The sequence below is a fragment of the Elgaria multicarinata genome, chromosome 19, assembly GCF_023053635.1.
Source record: "Elgaria multicarinata webbii isolate HBS135686 ecotype San Diego chromosome 19, rElgMul1.1.pri, whole genome shotgun sequence".
NCBI classification, from domain to species: Eukaryota; Metazoa; Chordata; class Lepidosauria; order Squamata; family Anguidae; genus Elgaria; species Elgaria multicarinata.
In genome coordinates, this window is record NC_086189.1 from 13623351 (window position 1) to 13650126 (window position 26776).

The 26776-nt window shown below is 46.1% G+C and overlaps 1 protein-coding gene across 1 annotated transcript; it reads right to left on the minus strand.

Moving 5' to 3' along the window:
• Positions 1-26401, minus strand: LOC134411282 (stomatin-like). The gene is made up of 7 exons (XM_063145004.1): positions 26263-26401; positions 14635-14738; positions 12332-12404; positions 11470-11552; positions 5975-6178; positions 5021-5155; positions 1-2015 (listed from the first exon to the last, which is right to left on the minus strand). The coding sequence occupies exons 1-7, from the start codon at positions 26318-26320 to the stop codon at positions 1821-1823; spliced, it is 852 nt and encodes a 283-aa protein (XP_063001074.1). The 5' UTR covers positions 26321-26401; the 3' UTR covers positions 1-1820.
• Positions 26402-26776: the final 375 nt, after the last annotated feature.

The window sequence follows — 26776 nt, forward strand, 5'->3', positions numbered from 1 at the left end:
TAAAAAGGGGAAAAAAGCTTTTATTATGGACATAAACATGTAAACAAGGACACTTAGAATTCATTCACCCTTCATTTACAGACAATATTTGCGTGCACACTATTAAAAGCACTTCTGGCAGATAGGGTTTTAACAAAAAAAACTGTGTTTTGTTTTGTTTTAAGGGCGGGGAATCAGTCCAAGATTATGTATGGGAGCACTGGACTAAAATTAGGATGAGATAAGGATGGGCAAATCCCAAGGGCACATGCATTTTGTGACAATGCATTTTGAAACACAAGTCCACAATTGATTTGCCAGCTGTTTTTCTTTTCTGGCAGGGCTCCTGTGTTTTTACTAATTGCAGCAGCACAGCCCTCTTCCGAGGCATTTTCTGTTATTAAAACTAACTAGGGTGACCATATGCAAAGAAGGACCAGGCTCCTGTATCTTTAATAGTTGCATAGAAAAGGGAATTTCATCAGGTGTCATTTGTATATATGGAGAAACTAGTGAAATTCCCTCCTCCTCACAGCAGTTAAAGCTGCAGGAGCTATACTAGAGTGGCCAGATACAAAAGAGGGCAGGGGACCTGTAGCTTTGAGTGTTATGATGAAGAGGAAATTTCACGAGGTTCTCCATATATACAAATGACACCTGCTGAAATTCCCTTTTCTACGCAACTGTTAAAGATACAGGAGCCCTGTCCTCCTTTTCATATGGTCACCCTAGTCAATGGCTACTAGTCTTGAGGGCTCTATGCTCCCTCCAGTATCAGAGGCAGTATGCCTATATACACCAGTGCTGGGGAACATGGGCGGGAGGGTGCTGTTGAACCTATGTCCTGCTGGCTGGCCATGCTGGACTAGATGAATCCTTGGTCTGATTCAACATGGCTCTTTTTACATTCTTATATAAATTTGCGGAGGCGGAGGGCTAAGCCTCAACCCTAGCTTTTAGCAAAAAGCTGAGAGAGAGATGCGGCTGATCCCATAGATCTAAAAAAATAAGATATGTTCTACTTAAAATCTTCAGGGAAAGAATAAATACAAAACTAAGCACAGTTAAAGACTGGAAGGCACCAGTAGGGTTTCTGGCTCTAGGACTGTTCAACTTTGCGTTGATCACATTTTTTTTTAATAAAAACTAAAACCAGAAAATGGGTAGTCGTCTAAAAAATAAACTTCTTTTTTTAAAAAATAAAGTGAAGGCATATCTTTGTTTCATTAAAAAAAAAAGTACAGATCAAAGGCAGACACAGAGGCGTTTTTGCTGAAGTGCTTGTAAAAGGCATTGTGTTAGTCTGCACACAAGAGAAACACGCCTGTAAAAAAAAAACCCTGCACGGCGTAGCTACAAGCAGTCTCCATAACTACAGTTTATTCATATCAGCTCTCCTGTTGCATCAAGGGAGCAGTGGAAAGTTCCACCCTTGATTCTCTGATGAGAAGCTGTTTCCCAAGAGAGAGGAGAAAAACATTATTTTTTTTCCGTTTAAAAGGCAGCCTCCTGGTCTATGGGGATGCTAAGAAGCTCTTCAACTCTCCTTCCCTTTCTGGGAGTCACGGAGACGTCAAATGCCTCTCTGAAAAAGAGGGGCAGGCGTGAGATGGGGCGAGAGGAGAAGTACAAATAACTATTTCTGAAGAGGCTGCCCAAATCAAAAGCAAAATTTGTTCAGACGAACAGCAAAAGGGATCTGAGTTGCTGAGCGTCACAAGACACACATGTAAATGCTACACAGATAGAAATGGCTCCTCTCTCTGACACCGCCTTGCGCTTTCCCCACCAGTAATCTGGCCTCCACAACAGCCTCTCTCGCCTGCATCAGCGTTGGCTTCTTACTGCTTCCTTCCCATGATGCCTTGCAGCATGTCTATGGGCAGCGGGAAGATAATGGTGGAGTTCTTCTCGGCCGCGATGGTGGTCAGGGTCTGTAAGTAGCGGAGCTGGAGGGCAGCCGGAGACTCTGTGATCACGATAGAGGCTTCCTTCAGGGCCCTGGAGGCGTTCATTTCACCCTCCGCGGCAATTACCTGGAAGAGAAGAAGTCACAGGTCCAGCAAGGCTTTTGAGTATATAAAGCTGACTTGTATAGGCCCATTCAGAAGACACCTTAAACCATGGCTTTAACAACAGTGGTTAAGCCAGAAAGCCAGGCTGCATTCAGAAGACACCTTAAACCACAACTTTAACCATGGTGAATAAATCAAAAAGCCTTATTCACTGTGGTTAAAGCCATGGTTTAAGGTGTCTTCTGAACACGGCCTGGTTTTCTGGCTTAATTACCATGGTTTAAGGTGTCTTCTGAATGGGCCTATAGAGTTTGATCAAGGTCTTATGAGATGTTTTCCTGCTACCCAAGGTCCTTTAGCTGGAGAGGACAAGAGTGAACTTGGGACGTTTTACATACAAACCAGGTGCTTTACTATTGAGCGATGGCTCATCCCATTCAGAGGTGGGTAACCTGTAGCCCTCCAAATGTCTCTTTGCCATGCCAGCTGGGGCTGATGGAAACTGTGAGTCCAACAACACCTGGAGAACCACAGGATGTTCACCCTTGTTGGATGATCCTATTGCAAACCAAAGACCTTAGAATCATAGAATCATAGAATAGTAGAGTTGGAAGGGGGCTATAAGGCCATTGAGTCCAACCCCCTGCTCAATGCAGGAATCCACCCTAAAGCATCCCTGACAGATGGCTGTCCAGCTGCCTCTTGAAGACCTCTAGTGTGGGAGAGCCCACCACCTCCCTAGGTAACTGGTTCCATTGTCGTACTGTTCTAACATTCAGGAAGTTTTTCCTAATGTCCAGCTGGAATCTGGCTTCCGGTAACTTCAGCCCGTTATTCCGTGTCCTGCACTCTGGGATGATCGAGAAGAGATCATGGCCCTCCTCTGTGTGACAACCTTTCAAGTCTTTGAAGAGTGCTATCATGTCTCCCCTCAATCTTCTCTTCTCCAGGCTAAACATGCCCAGTTCTTTCAGTCTCTCTTCATAGGGCTTCCAGACCCCTGATCATCCTTGTTGCCCTCCTCTGAACACGCTCCAGCTTGTCTGCGTCCTTCGAATTGTGGAGCCCAGAAATGGACGGAATACTTTGACCCCAAACAAAATTCAGGAGTGACTAGGCCTCAAAAGTAAAAACACACTTATTTGATCAGGAATCGTTACCTTCTAAAAATAAACTGGCTGAAAGGGGAATTATTTCCAGGCAAGATAACTATGCAACAGAGACCAATTATTCCCATAAAGGAAGAGGAACAATAACAAAAATGAAACCACTTGCATTCCAAGGGGATTGAGGGCACAATTCTGTGCATGTTTAGACAGAAAAAAAAAGTCCTACAACGTCCAGCATTCCCTAGGCAGGAATGCTGGGAGTTGTAGGACTTTTTTTCCTGTCTAAACATGCATAGGATTGCAGCTCATAAGCAGCATGCCCCCTGAATTTCCTCTTGAACATGCAGCCTTGCCTTCCCAATTAGCAAAAATTAATTTCACATTCAACTAACGGTATCCCACCTACAACTCAGAGAAAGTGCACAGTCTGGTTCAAAATGCAGATGTGTATCTGTTTGGGCGGGGGGGGGGAGGGAGTTTCTGCATGTTTTAATGTTTTGTAGTATCAAAAAATCTCCCTGCAGCTGGAAATCCAGCAAGTCAGGATGAAAGGTCCTAAGCCAAGTCTTCTTCCCAAGGTGCTAGTTTTCCACATGCGGATGAGGTTACAATGTGCAGGAACGTTCGTAAGTGCAATACTCTGCCTTGATTATAAGGTGTTATAGTCCCACAAAGGCCGGTATCATTTGTCCCTCTCCCATAAGTCTCTGGAGAATGCGGTGTGTTGAGTAAATACACAGATGTGGAGGCGCTCACAGCAGACAGCTAGTCTGACAGCCCCAATTCTCATAGGTCATTGATCTCATCTGAGGGGACTCCGGTTTCCATCGCTATCAAAGATACGATGGTGCAATCACTGAATTTACATCCTGCCCTCCACAAGATGAGGGATAGGTCTGTCTGTTGAAACAGAATTGGTTTTCCGTAAAATGCATGTGTTGCAACAGGGCTTCATCTTACAATCCCCTTTTCTCGTCAAACAAGAGGAAATGCTTCTTCTAAGGTGATGGTTGCTATAGTGAAAATGTTTGCAGGCTAGAATATTTTGTGGATTACGCTCAAAGCTCTTCTTGCAGAGATGCAGGAGCCTCCTAAGCCCTAGGCAACCTCTTTTGGAGAGAGAAGAGGGTTGCCAGAGATTTTCTCATCCTAGAAAAAGCAAAACACCGGCCTAGGGGGTGTTAGCTATGAATAGGCTGGCAGCAGCAAATGAATATGGTAAAAGAGGAGCAGAAAGACCTGAAGAGTCTACGGTAGCCCCCAGGCTGGCCCTACAGCTGGTCTAGTTAAAATCATAGAATAGCAGAGTTGGAAGGGGCCTACAAGGCCATCGAGTCCAACCCCCCGCTCAATGCAGGAATCCACCTTAAAGCATCCCTGACAGATGGTTGTCCAGCTGCCTCTTGAAGGCCTCTAGTGTGGGAGAGCCCATAACCTCCCTAGGTCATTGGTTCCATTTCTTTTCCTAGATTTAAAATGTATATGTTTTAAATTTTGTAAGGCCGCCTTGAGGCCCAGTATTGGACAAAAAGTGGGATACAAACAAACAAACAAATAAATAAATAAATAAATAAATAAATAAATAATATCATCTCTATATAGGACACACTTGAGCCCAGAAAGTGTGAATAGTGGGCTATCCAACATCATATGACCCAGCAGCCAACAACTCTGCTAATGTTGGCCTTTGCTTCCTTCTGCTATACCTACCGCCTTCTGGTTAGGGGTGGGCAAGTTGTTGCCCACCAGATGGTGTTGGACTACAACTCCCATGATCCCTCACCATTGACTAAGCTGGCTAGGGCTGATAGGAATTGCATTCCAACTACTTCTGGAGGTGTTCAAGCTGCCACCCCCGTTCTAAGTGATGGTCTCCCCGCCAGTCACAGACGAAACCAAACGTGCCGAATGTCGTACCTTGGCTCTGGCTTCGCGGGCAGCTTCTGCCTCGGCCGCCATGGCCCTCTGGAGCTGGATGGGCAGCTTCACGTCCTTGATCTCCACACGCTCCACCTTGATTCCCCAGTCATCCGTGGCATCATCTAGGGTGGCCTGTTTAAAAAAAAAAAAAAAGGGTGCAGCTATGCAGTCACCTATCAGGGTATGATGCAAGAGGTCGTGATGATCAAACAAGAACTGGGAGGTTGGAACAGGACTTATTAGAAGCAATAAACTGAATTTTTGAAGCTACTTCTGTAGCAGATCTTGCTGACATATTTCCTCCTGCAAAAAGGTGGAGTTAAATCCCTCTCCTTTAGGCTGGAGCTGTTTGCCGTTGGCAGGCAGCTAACTAAAGCAGCTTTTCTTCAGGATATGTGACACATCCATCCTTCCTATTCCCAGGTCTCTTCGGTCAAGAATTGCCCAGTCCCTTTCAAGGCTATCCTTACCGCCTTGAGGACTAGAAACTTGCTTTCTTCCCATTATAAAAAACAAAGACTGTCGAAATCCCGCGCTCGTTACCAAATGGTCCGCTTGCACGGTGCCATCGCAAAACAGGGTCTTAAACAAAACATTCTGACTACAGAAAGAGCGCGAAGCTCCAGCACTCTCTGGTCCAAGCCACCATTCAATGTTAAGAGCCATTTAAGACCAAAAAAAAATGTCTGTTACACACTACGCAGGGCTTTTGTGTCTCTTCCCCTTCTCCTGGTGTCAATATGTTTAAGTTAGCCCTATCCCCAAAATAAATATTCAGTTTATTTATTTGCAATATTTATATACTGCTCTCCGTTCAAAATTTCGGAGAGGTGTACAAGATAAAATAAAAGCAGAATAAGAGACCTTAAAACAGATTTTTAAAAGGAGATGTGACTCTGTATGGTTCTGAACATCCCGAGGAGACGCAGCTCGGACATGGCTCCGCTATACCTGCATGCTGTGTGCGATTTCTTCGCGGTCAGAGAGGATCTGAGACAGGTTCTTGGTGCCCAGGACGTTCCTCAGGGTGGTCTGAGCCAGGAGCCGAGTGGCTGAGTCTGCGTTGGTGATGTTTGCCACAGCGAGGGTGGCGTTCTGGACTCGGTAATAAACCACGCCGTCCACGTTAACAGTCACTGAATCTTTGGTAAGAATCTAGAGTAGAAACAGAAGGGAGGGGAAAAAATTAATACTGAAGAATTACAAAAAGAAGCAAAGAAACTATAGCTAGTAGTTATATGGCTCGGGTCCAGGTTATTTGAAAGACCGTATTCTCCCTTATGAGCCTGCCCGTGCTTTGAGATCTTCTGGAGAAGCCCTTCTTTCAGTCCCACCATCTTCACAGGCGCGCTTGGTGGGAACATGGGTGAGGGCCTTCTCGGTGGCTGCTCCGGTGCTCTGGAACTCTCTTCCCAGGGAAGCTAGACTGGTTCCCTCCTTGATGGGCTTTCAGAAGCAAGCTAAAACTTGTTTGTTCCAGCAGGCCTTTGGAGAATAATCTGGCCCTCCATCTTTGTTAATGACTTATAATATTGTTGTGTATTTTAAACGTTTATGTTTTAATATTCTTCCCCCCCCTTTTTTTTTTTACATTTCTTTTCCTAGCTTTCACAATGAATGTTTTACATTTTCTGTATTGGGCAAAAGGCAGGATACTAATAATAATAATAATAATAATAATAATAATAATAATAATAATAATAGCAGCAGCCACAATTAGCAGGTAGCTACTTGCTGGTAACAAGTGAGCAATCCACCATTACATAACCACTCAGTAACGTATTTTCAAACAAACATTATTGTTTTTCTTTTGTGCATTTCCTGATTGTGCCACACCTGGATTACTGTTTGTGATACTACCAGTGCAGGCAGGTAGATGGGTTTGCACCTGGTGATGTTATTGGAGAAGACAACATTCAACACTGGGGTTATCATGAATAGGAGACTCTACACTCGAACTCTTTTCCAGGGCGCCATGTTCCTTTTCTACCTGCATTCTGATCGAAACGGACGTTAGCCAGGCCCTGGCCTCTGTTCATTCAACCTGCTAGTTTTCAACAGGCCTCATATTTTGTGTTCCACAGAACTGAAACCAAAATACTAGAACCCGGGGTCATCCCATGAAGCTGATTGGTGGGAGATTCAGGACAAATCAAAGGAAGGACTTCTTCACACAGCGCATAGTTAAATTATGGAACTCACTACCACAACATGTAGTGATGGCCACCCATTTGGATGGCTTTAAAAGGGGGTTGGATAAATTCCTGGAGACAAAGGCTATCCATGGCTACTAGCCCTGATGGTTGTGTGCTACCTCCAGTATTCGAGGTAGTAAGCCTGTGTGCACCAGTTGCTGGGGAACATGGGTGGGAGGGTGCTGTTGCACCGTGTCCTACTTTGTTGGTCCCTGGCCGATGGCTGGTTGACCACTGTGTGAACAGAGTGTTGGACTAGATGGACCCTTGGTCTGATCCAGCAGGGCACTTCTCATGTTCTTAAAGGAGATAATTCACAACCAGATTAAACGGGTTGTTCAGCACCGGGCTTTTCAACACGCGTTGTTTAACACTTGTTGCCGAGTAGTTCAATGCACCACACCTCTTCTGTGCCATTTGTTAAGTTTACCATCCAGTTAATGTCTACGCAGCCTCCAAACCAACTGTGATCTTCCTTCCTTATCATACCTTGCCCAAGTGAGTAGTCCTCATTCTGAGCCAAACATGTATGAAAGGCCCTCTGAAGTCACAGCAGGTCCATATTATTTCAGCAAACAAGTCTGTTGCCCAAGCATCTTGCCTTCTGGCTTGCCATTGGCTGAGCTGCTGTGATGTCACAGCCTTCTCTAGTTTTGCCGTTTAGACTTTACACACTCAAAGGAGTAGGCAGCTCACAGGCATGAACAACACCCTTCCTCTAGCTGGATGTGCCAACAATCTTTTCTTTAATTTGCTTTCTCTGTACGCTTTAGAGGGTGTGTGAGCGTTATCCACCTTCCCCCTACGCAGAGTGAGGAAACACAAACTAATGTTTACGTACCGGGAAGTTTTCTAGATTGGTAAATTTGGTTCTCCGCCGAGGCGCATGCAAATCAACAAAACAAGCTTGTTGGGTTTCTGAAATGTGCAGATTTTCCCCATTGAGAAAAGCATATTTGCACACATTCTTCAAGGGTATGCATATATATTTTTTCACGTTCATTTTCAAACGTTTGGGTTTTTCAAACACGTTTCGTTGCTGCGCGAATTGTACCGCTGGCTTGGAAATGTATGGACTTGGATAAATTCTGGTCAAGCACAAATTGAAATGAATTTCTCAACCACCCCTACCCAAGGGCAGAAATCTCAATGCCAGCTCATTGATATGGAGTTCAGCTTCACAGTAAAGCCACAGGGAATGCTTCAGCCCAACTTCTTCCTGGCTTCCATCTAGACCAGCACTCTGTTCACACGGTGGCCAATCAGCTATCGACTAGGGACTCACAAGCAGGACACGGTGCAACAGCACCCTCCCACCCATGCTCCCCAGCAACTGGTGCACACAGGCTTACTGCCTCGGATACTGGAGGCAGCATACAACCATCAGGGCTAGTAGCCATTGACGTCCTTCTCCTCCGGGAATTTATCCAACTCCCTTTTAAAGCCATCCAAACTGGTGGTCATCACTACCTCTTGTGGTAGTGAATTCCGTAATTTGACTATGCGCTGTGTGAAGAAGTCCTTCCTTTTATCTGTCCAGAATCTCCCACCCATCAGCTTCATGGGATGACCCCACTGGGTCATCTCATGAGAGAAGAGAGAAAAATGTCTCCACATTCCCCACACCATGCATAATTTTGTACACCTCTACCACCTCTCCCCTTAACCTCAGCAAGTGACCACCAACTCATCCAGCAAACTCCATAGGGCTCATGAAATAGCTAACTCTATACAAGATACCAAAAGACATTCAGCAATAGGTGCTAGGCGAGCTTCCAAGAGAAGGGTATTCTTTCGGTGATGTGCCACTGCAGAAAAGGCCCTGCTTCTCCCTTGTGGCCATCTGTTGTACTTTAATTTGCAAGGGAACATAGAGTAGAACCTCAGATATTGAACAGAGGGCATCAAAAGGAGTCCCCATCTGCTCTTAAGGTACAAAGCCTCCTGAGCAATTCAAGAGTTTAAGGGGCAAGAACCACATCTCAAATTATGACCAATCACAAAGCATTCCTGACTCACTTTCCTTCAGATTATTATTATTATTATTATTATTATTATTATTATTATTATTATTTAAATTTATATACCACCCCATAGCCGAAGCACTCTGGGCGGTTTACAAAAGTTAAAAACAGTGAACATTAAAAAGGAATATACAAAATTTAAAACCATGGAAAGCATAAAATACAAACAAAAACAGACAATATCCATTTAAAAACAACTATCCTGGGGTCAGTTAAAAAACTCAGCATATGCTGTTAAATGCCTGGGAGAAGAGAAAAGTCTTGATCTGGCGCCGAAAAGATAACAATGTTGGCGCCAGGCGAGCCTCGTCGGGGAGATCATTCCATAATTGGGGGGCCACCACTGGAAAGGCCCTCTCCCTTGTTGCGGACCTCCGAGCTTCCCTCGGAGGAGGCACTCGGAGGAGGACCGTAGATGTTGAGTGTAGGGTACGGGTAGGTTCGTGTCGGGAGAGGCGTTCCGACATGAACAGATGACATTATGGGGCAAAAGGAGGCAGAGCTAACCCACAAAGTCCCCTGAAGAAGCCTCACTGAAATGAACAGGAACTGCACAAGACTCTGACCATTCTCCTTTTCAGTTTTTACAATTTCCTACAATGTGGAAAGGAAAGGAACCTCTCGTGCAAGCACTGAGTCATTACTGACCCTTGGAGGGACGCCAGCTTTCGCTGACGTTTTCTTGGCAGGCCTTATAGCGGGGTGGTTTGCCGTTGCCTTCCCCGGCCGTGATTACCTTTCCCCCAGCTAACTGGGTACTCATTTTACCGACCTCGGGAGGATGGAAGGCTGAGTCGACCCGAGCCGGCTGCCTGAAACCAGCTTCCGCTGGGATCGAACTCAGGCCGTGGGGAGAGTTTCGGCTGCAGTAACTGCTGCTTTACCGCTCTGCGTCACACGAAGTTTCCTTTTTAAAATTTCAATAAGGCTTCGGCAAGAAAATATTCTAAGCAGATTGTGTCTCTGGGAAGGTGCCTGCTGCAGTGCTGTAGTACTCCCTAGGGTATTAAAACGCTAGGATTTCAGACCAGGATTTCCCAGGGCCTTGCAACCATCTTGTGAGAAATGCAGCTTTTGATTTATGCAAAACGAAGAAATCCTTCAACACCACCCTGACAAGTTTCCCAAAGAGAAATGGCTGTTCCTCAGTTGCCTCCAAAACCCACAAGGACATCTAATCTAATCGGAAGAAAACGAAGTGCCAGAAGGAGAAGGGGGGGGGAGGGAGGCAGCTGGGCAACGGGAGGCCCACAGCAGCAGAAACAGTGATGCCTAATGGTTAGCCGCTTTCTAGCCAACTAAACTTGAGCCAGATCTGCAGCAGTTTCCAGCTGCAGGTGACTGGCAGTGCGGCTGATGGGGGTGAAAACAGGACTCACTGATCCAGCCGCAATTGCAAATAGACAGAAAAAACTGTGCCAAACGTGGTTTCCTTGCACAATGCAAGACACAGGAATCCGGAGCACCTCTTAAAGAGACAGGAGCTCTTTCAAGGCATGGAGTTGAGCTTTGCCAGCAAAGGCTGGGACTCCTGATGGTACGTAGCTGGACTCCCTAGCAGTCTTTGCAAGTGGGCCCACATTACAACTTGGATCCATTCCAGGAGAGCTCTCTGTACGATGACAGTGGCTAGAGGGGAACTTACTTGAGGGACAAAGGATCCTGTCGCTATTCGCTTAGCATTCAGATAGCTCTTGATGCTCATTATTTTTATTTATTATTGCATTTATATCCCACCTTTTCCCCTCTTGCAAGGAACCCGAGGTGGCGTACGTAATCCTCCTCCTCTCCACTTCATCCTCACAACAACAACCCTGTGAGGTGGGTTGGGCTGAGAGTCTGTGACTGGCCCAAAGTCACCCAGTGGGTTTCCATGGCTGAATGGGGACTAGAACCCAGATCTTCCGACTCCCAGTCCGACACTCTAGCCACTACACCACACTGGCTCAGTAATCCTAACAACCGCCTTATAAGATAGGCCCCTGGGGGCTGAGACATGGCAATTTGCCCAGTCAGCTGATGCTAGAGGCAAGTTTGGAACCCGGAACTTCCCGATTCATAGCTCAGCCTCTTTGCCTCTATGCTTCCCCAGCTGTACCGTCCTGAGATTTGAGACTGTGAAAGAGAGGCGGCCGGATGGCGAAAGGGGAGGCGGGCAGATGAGTCCAGCCTATTTATATCTGGCATTCCAAAGGCAGGAAAGGGGCCGCAGAAAGGCAATACTTACTTCCTGCGGGGGGATATCAAATGATATGGTCCTCATGTCCACCTTGATGATGTTGTCTGTGCAGGGCAAGACAAAAAAGAGGCCTGCAGGGGGAAAAAATTGCAAATGTTAAACTCAGCTGCTCTGCAGGTACAAGAGAGAGGCACTCAGTGCTGGAGCGGTTGGGCCTTATTGCACAAGACACAAAGTCCTGTTGCAAATGCAGGAGAAAAAGAGGCAAGGGAAGGGGAACTCTGCACAGCTGGCCCTGCATCAGCCGAAGGGAGACGGCTACCAGCTTTTCAAGATGCCATTCTCGATGTGCCTTTAACAGCAGCTCGTAATACAGACAAGAGGGGGCTAATTGCTTAGCTCTGTGCTGTGAAAAGGTTTACCTGCTGGTTTCTCTCCGAGCAGGCTGCTGTGAAAAGCACCGAACCAGACCAGGGCCAGATCTACACCAAGCAAGGCAGGTTGAAAACGGTATATGGAATGTCTCCTGGGCCCGAACAGTTGTCAAAACCATTATAAAGCATTATAAAGCAGCAGTGTAGATCCCGCCCAGGTGAGGTCTTTTCTGGTCAGTTGCCAACTTACCTAGTGGAAAGGGTTCTGTATTTTTGTGATCAGTCCTCTAAAACAGCGCCCCGTCCCACAGGGTCCATTTTGCAATTAAGGGCGCAACCCTATGCAATATCTAGACAGTAAAAAGTCCGACAGCTCCCAGCGTACCCCAGCCAGCCATGCATAGGACTGCTCCTTAAACTGATCCCTCGTAATAAGGCAGGATACAATATTTGCACCAAGAAAAACACCCTCTGATTAGAAAAGCACAAACATTCTGCCATATCCAGACCCACAATGTAAAAACGCACACACTCACCTGGCCCTTTTGCGCCTCCTTTTAGGATGCGCCCCAGCCGAAAAATGATGGCTCGCTCATATTCCTTGACTATCTATAATGAGAAATAAATAAATCACAGAGCGTTCCTCCAGCTGTGTTTCTCCCCCCCGTCTTACACACTTCAGCCTATTTTTGTGCTATTTTTGCAACGCTCACATTTAGCACATGCAGGATACAATACCGGTGGGGTGGATTGGAATGTGCGGAGCGGAGAAGAGAAACTGAATGTTAAAAGGGAGGCTAATTTTAGAGCAAGGGATATCGCGGCAACGCAAAAGGTCAGAAATTCCATCAAGCTAAGAGAAACATGGTTTCTCTTAGCTTGTAAACATGGTGGAAGACTATAACATCGTTCTTTCTTGCAACTCAGCCTGAGGACTCAAGAGGACTCCAGTTTGATCCTGGCCTCTCCAGTTTTTTTAATAATAATAATATTGATAATAATAATAATATTTTTTTATTTATTTGTTTGTTACCCGCCTCTCCCTCTGGATCGAGGCGGGGTACAACACAAATACAAACACCATAAAATACATATAACTAATTAAAACATTTAAAACTAATATGATATTAAAAGCAGCACATTATTAAAAAGGCATCTTAAAATTCAACTGGGTAGGCCTGCCGGAAGAGATGAGTCTTTATGGCTTTCTTAAATTTCCCGGAAGACTATTAAGTTCACGAATCTCTCCCGGCAAGCCATTCCATAAACTGGGAGCGGCAGAAGAAAAAGTCTTCTGGGTAATACCTGTCAGCCTTGTTTTTGTTGGCTGGAGTAAATTCTTCCCAGAGGACCTGAGTGTGCGGGGCGGACTGTACGGGAGAAGGCGATCCCGCACGTAGCCTGGACCCAAACCATGTAGGGCTTTAAAGGTGATAACCAACACTTTATACTTCGCCCAGAAACTAATTGGCAGCCAGTGAAGAGATTTTAAAACTGGTGTGATGTGGTCACCCCAGGTGCACGGGTGACCAGTCTGGCTGCCATATTTTGAACTAGTTGAAGTTTCCGGACTAGGCACAAAGGTAGCCCTGAAGTCGAGCCTTGAAGTGACCAGCAGGTGCACTACTGTCTTTAGGTCTTCAGACTCTAGGAAAGGGGGCAGCTGGCGTGGACGCTGGTGGCTCTGAGGTCAGTGGGGCGGTGGAGCCGGTCAGGGTTTCAGTCAGAGCTCTAAAGGAGCTATCTAAAGTGTGAAGCTCCTTTAGAGTTCTGACTGAAAGCTGGAGCCGATTCATCACTCCACTGATATCGGAGCCACTAGCCTCGACTGGTAACAGTTGATGGAAATGACCCTTCTCTGCCTCCGTCCGTGGAGGGCTGCTACCAATTTGGCGTAGGCGACACGAACCTAGATGGAGAAGTAATCTGCTCTAAGGCAGCCTCCAGTGTTTCCTCCCCTGGCACGTGCCCTACCTCTGAGCTATGGGCCGCCCCAAGGAAGCCATTTAGACCCGGCTGGAAAAATCAGCACGGCAACATTACCAGCCTGCAAAAGCGCTTCTTGACCTGCTGGCAGGCCGGCAGAGGAGGCAAGGAGGGTGGCACACCGCATGCTCATGCTGGCAGCCTGCCTGGTTTCCATGCTGGGACACAGAGGAGAGGCAGCACACGCCCTCTCTCCTCGGTCAGTCCAGTCACTTGCCTGCATACACTTCCTGGTTACCAGGCCAGTGTTCAAATGCAAGGCTGATTCCTTCTTCTGCAATCAGGGGGCCACCACCTTCAGGGTACCCACTTGGGAACCTTTGGTCCTGAAGGTGCAGGGTGTACCTCTAATACAGGATTTAAAAAATCAGTTTTACACTGCCCTGGGGGACGCCCTCCCCTAGCTCCCCTAGCAAGATCAAACAGGCAAAAGCTATTCACGTTCAAAGTCCGTTATTCTTCAGCACCTTTCAAAGTCCAAATGGTTACTGGCAATAAACTGTGGCTTTAAAATCCCCTGGTATGAGTGTCTGGATACTTGATTAAAATAAGTACTGCTGTTACTCCCTTTAAAAAGAAAAGAAAAAAAGAGTTTAACTCCTGCCCACAGGAGCAGCTAATCAAACCAGGAAACCTCAATCCATGATTTGTTTAGCGTTATGTCCGGAACCAGATCCCTGGCTTGTTGCTCTCCTAACAAGCCGGGATTATAAAATAGGGCTTGTTCTTGGTTTATGATTCCAGTTTCTTAGGAGAGGAACCAGCCAGGGATCCCAGCCATTGCCCTGATAGAAGAAACCACTGGGAATTTACATGGGAAATCCTTTCCAAGTCACTTTTTCTTTTTTTTTACCTTTATGCATAGCCAGATGGACAGGGGGAAGGTTACAACGACCATTAAGAAGGAAAAAATCACCAGGATCCATCCGCACACACCGAGGCCGCTAAAAGAGCCCTCTGGAAAGTGAGAAAGGAGGGGGGAAGGAAGGCACACATATTAGGATGTTACGTGCAAAATTTTATTACTTTCATGTATTTAAGATCAGATATTCTGAATGCAGTCCTGCATTTCTGTTTTCCCCGATTTAGTGCCCTCCAGATAACTGTCTACAACTCCCATCATCCATGATGGCTGAGGTGATAGGACTTGTAGTCCAACACAACTGGAAGGCGGCAGGTTAGAGAAGGTTGTCATACTCATGTATCTTGGAGTAAGTGTCGTGTTTCTCAAAAACCTCCCGCCTTCTTGGGAGACAATAACGAGGCCTGCTAAGTAATCCACATAGCTTTATTCCAGCAATAAGCATCCCTTCCCACCTGAAGGGAGTCTCATCTCTTGGAACTTTCCCATAAGCAAAATTATGCAGACTAAGCGAGACAATTGTCCTTTCAAGGAGAACGGGAAGCTTTTTCCCAAGACGCATTAACTTCAGAGAGAATAGTTCTGAGGCAGCTTCTGTTGGGACGCTAGCCGGGCTGACTTTCTCTTGCCTTCCTTTCACTCCGCCCATTTTAGTACTCTAGGATCAGCTAACCTGCTGCCGGTGCTCTCTCCTTCAGAAGAATGTTGGCTTCCCACTGACTGTGTATGATTTGCCCTTGAGGAGATAAGCTCTGGAGAGGGTTCACTCCCAGCTGGTGAAGAACCCGTGAGAGGTTCCTCCCCCACTGGTATAGGCTGGCCTGTGTCTGGCGCCGACTCCTCTACTTCAGAGTCTGATTCTGATTGATCACCTGAAACACCTTCTTCCAACCCAGGGGGAGCAAGGCTAGACTTGACAGCAAGTATCGCTGAACTCGGGCAGGACTTACTCCTGAGGAGACCCCTACAAGATTGCCTCTTAAGTTTCCATTATCACCATATGTACAAACAGCCATCTCAACGCTCCAAATACCGATCCGTACATGGCCCAAATGGCACAAAGCGCACGTGCGAGAGGGAGATCCCAGCAGACGCAGGGGAACCCCAAGATGTGCAGAAGTCATTCGAGGAATGAAATGCAGGGGGACAAAAAGGCAGCCCCTCATAGAGGACTGAGCATGTTCCGTTGGGAACTGAATGCTGAATGACTGGAGCGTGGGGGGGGGGGGGGAGATGAAATTCTATGTGCGGAGAGGAATGGAAGAGTCAACAGAGTTTCTCAGGATGGCAATTCCTGCTCCCAGTACCATAGAATCATAGAATCACAGAGTAGCAGAGTTGGAAGGGGCCTATAAGGCCATCGAGTCCAACCCCCTGCTCAGTGCAGGAATCCACCCTAAAGCATCCCTGACGGATGGTTGTCCAGCTGCCTCTTGAAGGCCTCTAGTGTGGGAGAGCCCATAACCTCCCTAGGTCATTGGTTCCATTGTCGTACTGCTCTAACAGTCAAGAAGTTTGTCCTGACGTCCAGCCCGAATCTGTCTTCCTGTAACTTGAGCCCGTTATTCCGTGTCCTGCACTCTGGGAGGATCGGGAAGAGATCCTGGCCCTCCTCTGTGAGACAACCTTTTAAGTATTTGAAGAGTGCTATCATGTCTCCCCTCAATCTTCTCTTCTCCAGGCTAAACATGCCCAGTTCTTTCAGTCTCTCTTCATAGGGCTTTTGTCTATAAGGCTTCCAATTCAACTATTGTATGAATTCTACACGACACACAGGCATGAAGAAGATCATGCAAGTTTAAATTGAAACGGTTCAGGAAACCTCAAGCGGCTGCACTGTCATGGCATTTTTTTCAGAATCCATAATGGGCATATGGCGCTCTTCACATATTTATAAGCTTTCAATGGAGAGAAGCCACTGAGAAGCCACCTTTAGGACAAACCGAGAGAAAATTATTTCTTCACATGCTGACGCAGAATTGGTTACCACAAAATCTAGGAGGTGGCCATTAGCTTTAGGGAGAGTGAAAGCTTCATCCCATGTACATGCTTCCTTCGAATTATCCCCGTAGCGCTACAGAGATCCTTTGCATACCAGGAAGTGAGTTTAAGGGGGGAAATGTAAAAAATCATAAAAAATCAATTGACCCAATTCAATTCAAATTTGGTATGCTTAAAGCTCTCCCTAATATCTATTACTATGCCAATTTTTATGTCTTTATCTTTAAAGCTTACGCAGATGTAAGCATTTCTTTAAAATCCTGCTCCTGCGCCCCAGCGGCGGCTCGGAAGATATGCTCAAAAAGTAGGGGCTAAACACGGCGAATCTTTTTGCTTTATTGCACAATTAAGGCAGGAGGCATTGGGAGTACTTCACAGTCAAAGCAGATTATAAGGTGGAAAACTTCTGAGTCCTTTGCATGCAATTCACAGTGATTGCACAGTATAACGCTGGTGTGATAACGCTCTTAGACAAATCCGAGGAGGAAGAGGAAGAGGAGGTCTATCACTGGCTAGTAGTCAAGATAACTTAATGGACCTTCAACTTCGGAAATCATTTACTTCAGCTACTGCAGGGCAGGCAATAGGGGGAGGCCACTGCGTCTCTGGTTGACCATAGTTGGGAACAGATACTAGACTGGAGGGTCCCAAATGCTATTCTAGAAAGAGAAAGGGGAAAAGGAGAGTAGGAAAGAGGCAAGGAGAAACACAAACATTTATTTATTTAATTTATTCCATTTTTGTCCCGCCTATATACAAAATACTCTAGGCAGCATACTTAAAAAATAAAAAAGGGTGAGAAGCTGAACCCAGAGTATACAGATGTTGGACCTGGCCACGGTGACACATGCCTTAGTTACATCCCGATTGGATTACTGTAACGCGCTCTACGTGGGGCTGCCTTTGAAGACTGTTCGCAAACTCCAGCTGGTTCAAAGAGCTGCAGCCAGATTGTTGACCGGGGCTGGTTACAGGGAGCAGACAACTCCCCTGTTAAAACAGCTTCCAGTCTGTTTCCGGGCACAATTCAAAGTGCTGGTTATGACCTATAAAGCTCTATATGGTTCGGGTCCAGGTTATTTGAAAGACCGTATTCTCCCTTATGAGCCTGCCCGTGCTTTAAAATCTTCTGGAGTAGCCCTTCTTTCAGTCCCACCATCTTCACAGGCGCGTTTGGTGGGAACGCGGGACAGGGCCTTCTCGGTGGCTGCTCCGGTGCTCTGGAACTCTCTTTCCGGGGAAGCTAGGCTGGCTCCCTCCTTGATGGGCTTTCGGAAGCAGGCTAAAACTTTTTTGTTCAAGCAGGCCTTTGGAGAATAATCTGGCCCTCCATCTATGTTAATGTCTTATAATTTTGGTGTGTATTTTTTAAATTGTTTATGGTTTTGTTTCCCTTCCCCCCCCCCCCCCTGTATATTTTAAACTTTGTAAGGCTGCCTTGAGGCCCAGCATTGGGCAAAAGGCGGGATAATAATAATAATAATAATAATAATAATAATAATATACACTTGGAGGTCAGGTTTGAGGAGTAAAATAAAAAGCCACTATACACACTGATTGCCTTTTGCAGAGATGCCAGGAACTGAATGGTTAGCATGACTCTGTGTCTGGGTTCAGACAACACAATAACCAATATGGTGGTTTAAATAGTCGACGGTTGGTTATTTAACCCACCATGGATTATCGTGTTGTGTGGTGGGAGTTTTTTTTTACCAATAGTTGGTTTTTTGGCCAAAATAACCAACGCTTTGCAGAGTTGGCTATTTGAACCATCATTGGTTCTTGTGTTGTGTGGAAGGCACCATTGGTTATTTCCTCGGCCACCGTTGGTTATTTTGTCAGCCACAGAGCTGCAAAGCAAGAGCAGTCCAAGCAGAGGCTGCCGTTTTAGTCCAGCTGACAGGACAGATTTTCGGCAGCAAGGGCTGATGGGATACTAGTGGGAGGACTGAGGGGGAAGAGAGGGTGGAGGATGAGTGAGTCAACTCAACATGGACTAATAGTCAACACTGATCGTAATCTATACCACGGTTGATTATTATCTTGTTGTGTGGAGAGTAACCCCTAGATAAACAACTCTTGAGTTGATTATTACCCCTCCGTTGACTATCGTGTTGTCTGAACACCCTCTCCAACTAATGGAAGTTTGAGTTTGCTTGGTTTTTTTCCATCTTCCAAGCCTAAATCTATTCTTTCTTCAATATACTTGATCTGTTTTAGGGTGTTTGTGTGTGCAGGTGTCAGAGAGAGAGAGAGAGAGAGAGAGGGCCAAACCATCCCCTCACCCAGAACCAAACAAAGCCACCCTAATGTTTTAATTTTAAAGCAGAAGATCAGCTTGAGGTTTCTGGGATGATCATAATAGCTCTTTATCGTTCCCCCTTCCAGAGGGGAGAAAAAATGCCTCCCACTGGCCAAGAAGAGTGCAAGTTCATATTCAAGAATGTACACAGAGCTCTCAGGAAAATCCCAAGAGCCATTGGCTTCATTTATGGGAATCAAGAAAACAGGACGCAAAATAGAGCTGGGGTTATCTGTCTTCTGCAGCAGCTGCATTTCTCCAGGAGCAAGCCTTTTGCCTGGCATTGTACACAAAAACTGTTTTGTCCTGCAGTGTCTCCAGGAATTCCACGGGGCTGGGGAGAATAGTTATCTACTAGTGGCAAGTCAATCCTCATTTCTAAGGCCAATGCTTAACCACGGCTTGTTTTCCTTAACCATGGTTAAGTGTTACATTAGAATACATAAGCCATGGGTGAAGGACTAACCACAAAGCAGGCTTTCGTGGGCTTAAAAACCACAATTAAACGTGATGCCTGTACCAAGCAGAGCATGATAAAGACAGTTCTTACAAGGTAAAAGGCAGATTTCACTGGCGTCTCCAGATATTCATCCTTTGGGTAGGGTGACCATATGGAAAGGAGGACAGGGGTCCTGTATCTTTTACAGTTGTACTGAAAAGGAAATTTCAGCAGGTGTCATTTGTATATATGAAAAACCTGCTGAAATTTCCTCTTCATCACAACAGTTAAAGCTGCCGTCTTTTAAATCTGGTCACTCTAGTATAGCTCCTGCAGCTTTAACTGTTGTGAAGAAGAGGTAATTTCACCAGGTTCTCCATATATACAAATGACCCCTGCTGAAATTTCCTTTTCTATGCAACTGTTAAAGATACAGGAGCCCAGTCCTCCTTTTCATAGGGTCACCCTACCTTTGGGGGCTGGGCTCAGTTCAATAAGCTAAACCATGGTTTCAGTGTACCTGTGGGATCTTAATAGGTTAATGCAGTAGATCATGGTTAGGTAAATATTATGCCTTCACCAGGCCTAGCAAGCTTGTATGTGTCAGAAGTGGAACAGGTCCATCATGTAATAAATCAAATCAAATCAAATCTTACAAGGTGCTAACTCATGCCCAAGGTTGAATCTGAGCAGTCAATCTTGACAACTGCATATTTACTCTTATAATTTGCACAACCGTTTTTGCACGTGATGGATTTGGTTGTGGAAGAATGGCGAGGAGTCGGGTTGTGAACGTACATAGAGTCGTAAGGTGGCAACTGTTATGAAGCTGATTCTCACAGCTGTATAGTGAAGGTCAGTGCTTTTCGGTACGAATATCAAGCAGATAGCTGTTCAGGACATTTCATACTTTCTGAAGATAAGAGGTTTTTCTCTCCTGTGAGAAACGTCTTCCATGCCAAGAAGTTAAAGCTCCCCTTTTTCTTCTTAATGAAGAGAGTGAGAGGGTGTGGGGTGTGTGTGTGTGTGCGCGCACACTGATGGATTCTGGAACTGAGGAGAGACATGTATAAAATCCAAGCTTACTGGTTTGCTCTTGGATTTCACTTTGTATGGAGGAAGGGGACCCACCTGTCCTGAGACCTGAAGCCCTTGGGGTGACACCCCGTTGCATCCGGAGTACCAATTCAATACCAATTGAGGGGATTATGATCTACCAATCGAGGGGCGTGTGTGAGCTTTTCTGTGCTTTTATTATCTGCATCCATTTTCCATCAGTAAACCAACATACTTTCATACAAATGGACTTGAGCCATATTGGTACTTTTGAATCCGTTTAGTGCGTGGGTCCTGGCTGGATCAGGCCCCAGATTTAAGACAGTTTACTTGAGCCTCTGCGTCTTGTGAAGTTGGTATGAATGATAGATTCATTTCCATTGTTGCAGGCTGAATTGATAACAAGATGCTTGTATTTCTTTTTTTATTTTAAAATGTATGTTCAGGATCACATAATAAGTTGTTTTGCATGTGTTATTTATATAAAAAATCTAACGTGCTAAACACTGTACAAAAATAATGTTTAAAAAACTTTTGCTTGCATGCTTTCAATTGTGTGTGTGTGTGTGTGTGTGTGTGTGTGTGTATCAGGGTGGATTTGATTTAAATCACTACTCAGAAAGACTCGATTTAATCATGTGACTCCCCGCCCCCCAAAAGTGCACTCTATCCATTGAATTTTTTGAAACTAAGCACTTAAGAGGTAAGGGGTTGGTTCTGTGTACATAGATTTGCAAAGGAACAATGGAGTGGTGATCTCTGTAGACACAAATTCACAGTTTTGAGAACTGTAAAACCAACCCTCAGTGATAATATCTTCTAGACAGAAAAATTGCCCAATAATCTTAATTGAATTAATGGAATTCATTTACCAAAAAATTTAAACATTGCATGAATATACAACCTTATGCTACGTAATTAAAAACTAATCCTTATTTCATGATGAATAACCTTTGGACTATAACGTATCTTAAATAGAAAACTATCTTTAGATAGATTTTTCCTCAAAAAGCATTTTATTAAAAAAAATCCGATTTAAATTGTAAAAAATCCGATTTAAGTAAAAAAAAAATCTGATTTTTAAAAAATCATTGATTTTTAAAAAATCATTGATTTTTATCCACCATGGTGTGTATCTCTATCTCCATATATGAATGACCAGTTTTACAGCCAAGAGCTTTGTAAGACTGGAAAGGAGTAGGAAGCATCAGCCACGCAGTTGCCATAACTCGGTTCCCAAAAGCAGCGGTGATACGCCCAGAGGAAGTTGCTACTACAGATTAAGGTTACAAGGCTGAACTGGAATTTCATCATGCCAAGTTTGTTGCAGATCATTTGTTCCGCCCCAAGAGAAAAGCGTGGAAACGCTGCAAATTAATCTAATTTTTGTTGCTGTCGTATTTCATACTGGAAATGGTGGCGGTAAACAGGAAGCAGTGTTTTGAGGAATGATGGAGGTGTGTGTGTAAAAGCTATTGTTTTGCGCAGAAAGGACTTTTTAAGTAGACGAACAGAGCTGCTGGTAGAATATTAACTGCTGTGGGATCAGATCCAAGCAGAAATTACTAATTGCCAAGGTGTGGCATGCGAATGAAGTCTAATGGATATTTGGGCTATACAGAGTGTAAAAGGATAAGAACAGAAAAGTTGCACCCCAAGATTTCTGTTGGGTGCATATCGATTGGCAGACAGGTGTGTAAAATGCCCGAGCAGCCCTTGTAAGGCTAGAGAGCATCACTGGGTTCACTGAATGAACAGGTTAGGAGATTTGGGCATTTCCAGATGGACAACGCCCAACGTTCCCAATCAAGAGGCATCTCTGCGTTCCCCTTCTTAATTGGTTTCCTTGCGGTCAGAGGAAGTCTTGGAACGAAACCTTGGCATTGCGTTTAGAGGCGTAGATGATCAGGGACACACGAGATGAGAGAAGAGCTATACTCACTGGCAAGACAGAGAAGGCGCGGACGGAGGTGGGAAGTCGCCTTTCCAGACTTCAATTTATCTTCCTCAAGCAGACCCCCACCCCAGCAGGCCTGACAGCCATTCCCCGCCCCATCCCCATGGTCTGCCCGGGGAGATTTGTCAACTTAACTTTCTCTCTCCTAGTTTAAGACAGCTGTAAAGACTAACCTCTTCCGGCAGGCCTACCCAGATGAATTTTAAACCAAGAATTTTAAGATGTCTTGATCGTTGTTTTGATATTGTATTAGTTTTAGATGCTCTTTTAATTAATTGTATGTATTTGATTCATATTGTATTGTACTAATGTTGTTCCTTGCCTCGATCCAAAGGGAGAGGCGGGTAAGAAATGAATTATTATTATTATTATTATTATTATTATTATTATTATTATTATTATTATTAGGGCTTACAGCAGCAGGACTTTTAGTGTGGCACCCAAGGCAGATCTAGTGGGTGCTGCTGGGACCAGTGGAGGCTGGTGACTACAATGTCAGTGGGACAGTGGATCTACTCTGGTCCATCTGTAACTCTAAGGTGCTCAAGACCTCTGAGTTCTGGGTGATTCTGACTGAAACCCGGAGTGGATTCACCAACCCACTGAGGTACCAGCCTGCACTGCTCTACCCCAGTGGTGCGCAACGTGGGCCGTCCAGATGTTTTGGCCTGCAGCTCTCATCAGCAAAGTCAATGGTAAGGGAAGATGGGAATTGTAGGCCAAAACATCTGGAAGAGACACACAAGTTATCCACCAATCAAAATAGCCCTGGCTGTAGTAAAGTTACAGGAAGGAGAAATGGCAGGAGGGCCCTATGAATAGTTCTGCAGATGATAGGCTGCACCTGTTGAACAGCCCTTCTAGACAACTGTCCGAGTTGCAGGAGCTGCATCGGTTTTTGCATCCAAACACCCCGGGTGCAAAATGGCCTGCGCAGCCAAGCAAAACCAGAAAGAAACAAACGAAAAACGTCGCATATAGATTCGAAGGAACGCCGTCGTTTACAGGAAGGCAACAGTAAGAATCACAGACGGAAATGCTGCAAACCTTCTTTCCTGCCCCGGCTACAAATCTGGCTTCTCCAAAGTTGTATGCAATGTTCCGGTTTGGGGGTTTGCTATTACCGTTTTCGATAGCTTAAGCAAAATAGAATCAAGACGTCGTTTGCGGCAGGGGACGAGGAGAAGGATGGATGTCAAGATGCTACAGCAGCGAATTCAGTTTCTGAAGACAGAAAACTGTTGCAACTTTCTTAAGGGCATGTAAAGAGTGTCGAGCAAACCTGTACTAAAACTAGGGAGGGGGCTGGTAAAAAAAGAAGACAGGGCTCTTGCACCTTTAATAGTTGTTTACAAAAGGGAATTTCAGTAGGGATAGCTGCTCCTGCACATAAGTTAAGCCAAAAACCTGCTGACAATTGGTCCCATGCCTTCCACCCATACACGGCAGAGGAAGTTGAACACTGAAGTGAGTAACCATCAGCATTTGCAACCGATACTTGCTGGTGCTTTTTTTCGGGCGGGCGGGGAGGAAGTGTCAACACCCCCATTCCCCAACACATTGTAGTTTCCTAAGACAAGCCTACACTGAGCACATTGATCCAGCCGCAGAGAGTGTACTTAATTGCGCTCACGTGCTACGCATGAGGCAATGTCAAGGTTTACGAGGGGTAGGAGGAAGCGGATGCTCCCTCAGCAAGCCTTTTGCATAACCACCCCTGGTAAACATGACCGTGAGTAAGCTTGTGAACACTGTACGGCATCTTAAAGGCATCCAGAGATGAACTATAGACCCAAGAAACAAAGCGAGCCATGCCGGTCCAGAAGCCATCAGGCAATACCGTTATCAGGCCCAACCAAATACACGCAAAAGCATGGCAAAGTTTTTCAGATCTCTGGGTCACATAGAATCATAGAATAGCAGAGCTGGAAGGGGCCTACAAGGCCATCGAGTCCAACCCCCTACTCAATTATTAGGCAGAAGGGGTTCAGAGCGCGGCCAGAGGGTCTTTGCTAAGGCAACAGCTACACCCTTTCTTCCTCCACAAGAACATCAGAAGTGCCCTGCTGGATCAGACCAAGGGTCCATCTAGTCCAGCACTCTGTTCACACAGGGGACAACCAGCCATCGGCCAGGGATGAACAAGCAGGACATGGTGCAACAGCACCCTCCCAACCATGTTCCCCAGCAACTGGTGCACACAGGGTTATTGCCTCAAATACTGGAGATAGCACACAACCATCAGGGCTAGTAGCCATGGATAGCCTTCGCCTCCAGGAATTTTTCCAACCCACTTTTGAAGCCATCCAGATTGGTGGCCATCGCCACACCCTGTGGCTGTGAGTTCCACAATTTAACTATACGCTGTGTGAAGAAGTCCTTCCTTTTATTTGTCCTGGATCTCCCACCCATCGGTTTCATGAGATGACTCCGGGATCTAGTATTTTGAAAGAGGGAGAAAAATGTCTCCCTTTCCACATTCTCCATACCATGCATAATTTTGTACACTTCTGTCATGTCTCCCCTTAGTTTCCTTTTCTCCTACATTTTGGCAAGATCTTTAAACACTTGCTGGTGTGTGTGTGTGTGTGTGTGTGTCTCTGTCTCTCACTGTCAGTCGAGGATCAATACTGAAGATGCAATCCTAATAAATACACATTCCTGGGAGTGGAACTTACTTGAGTACAGAGCCCTTACTTATCCCATAGCTACACAGCACTGGAAACTTTGCAAGCAGTATGCGAGGAAAAAAGCCTTTTGTTGGATTGCAACTCCCATCATCCATCACCCCTTGGACAGATGGGAATTGCAATCCAACATCTGAAGCACTACAATGAAGACACATGCAAACAAATATCTCTGAACTGAAATTTAGTTGTACCCAAAGCACACATGCCATCAACCCCGCCTTCCTTGGCTCAAAACATTACCCTGTTGCTGGAGAAACTAGTTAATGACTGTTTTGATTTTTAATTTTGTTTTGAAGCTTTGATTTTTAATCTAGCAGGCCGCCGCCAAAAAGCCTGGATGACTGTTAATAGCAGTAACGCTTAGCAGAGTCAACAAATTAGTCCCTAGATGGCATTCACCGCTAAAAATCCTCCAAGGGTTTACTTTTAGTTCGGGATAAACTGAAATATCTCGTGTGCTGAGCTTTGCTTCTGTACGATTTCCTCTATCTAGTTCTCAACGCAACGTTTTTCCCAAGCAAAGGCAGATCACAGAATGTGGAATAAATATAGCCTCTGAAACAGGTCCCCAGCAAATTTGATCGCAACCTGAGCATTCTTGATCAGAAACTACCTTAAGTTTCTAGTCCTTAAGGTAGCATGGAGAGAGCGACGTTCCAGTCACTCAAACAACTGCCCGCCGGAGCCCAGACTTAACTTGTTAGTCTGAAAACGCAAGCCTCTATAACTCGCCCCTAGCCCTCCTGCAAGAGAGGGTCAGAAGCCCCTCAGAGGAAACCAGAGCCATCCCTTCCTGGTGGTTGTCTTGGCTCCATGAGGAGGGAGAATCACTTTGCACATTCTCAGAGGCACTCTTATTGTTCCCTCCAAGCCTCTGCCATAGCTCCCAGCGAGCCTTCCCCTCAAACACGTTCAACCTCAAAACTCAAGAGGTGCCCCCCAAACGAAACGGCTTCAGGATGAAGCAGATCAGTGCCAAGAGGCACACCCTGTGCATGCTCAGAGACACAGTGGCTTTAGATTGCGGCTCCAGTTAACTCCTGCCCTGGGAGGGCGCGCAGGAGAGCCGCCTTCGGACCCACGCGCTCCGAGGTAGCGCCAGGCAGCAGAGACAAGCGGGAAGGCGGCGCTCTGCACCCGCTCAGAGGCACGCTTACGCTTCGTCGGTGCTCACCTCCTCCGATCTTGACGGTCTCCCGCTTTCCGCGGGCGCCTTTCTCCGAGTCCTCCATGACTCCCACTGACGCAGCCAGGGCTTCGGAGCGGCGCCGGCTTCCGCACGATCCGACGCGACGGGACTGCGGGGCGCGCGCCTGCGGCAGCCCAGCTTGGCTCCGGGGGCTGGCCGGCCCGCCTCCCCTCGGCCCAGCCCCGCGACAGGCGCCGCCTCCGCGCCTCGCCCCGCAGTCCTGGGCCCGTTGCCACGGGAGGGAGGGAGCGGGGGCCCCTGGCACGCCCCACCGGGGGTTTCGAGGAGGCCTGCCTAGCCTGCCGTCCTGGGCGCGCTGCCACGGCGTCCATTGAACTCAGTGGGACTTGCTTCGGAGCAGGCGCGCCTGACCTGTAAGGCTGCAACCCTGGGCACGCTTAAACACGAGTAAGGGGTCCATGGAACTCACTGGGACTCGCTTCGGAGCAGGCGCGCCTGACCTGTAAGGCTGCAACCCTGGGCACGCTTAAACACGAGT

What these genes read in the sequence shown, in the direction of transcription:
- LOC134411282 (XM_063145004.1), bottom strand. Translation starts at nt 26,320, where the DNA reads ATGGAGGACTCGGAGAAAGGCGCCCGCGGAAAGCGGGAGACCGTCAAG. An exon ending in TTGATATCCCCCCGCAGGAA is followed by an intron (nt 6,179 to 11,469) that starts GTAAGTATTGCC and finishes TTTCTACTCTAG; the next exon opens with ATTCTTACCAAAGATTCAGT. An exon ending in AAATCGCACACAGCATGCAG is followed by an intron (nt 5,156 to 5,974) that starts GTATAGCGGAGC and finishes TTTTTTAAACAG; the next exon opens with GCCACCCTAGATGATGCCAC.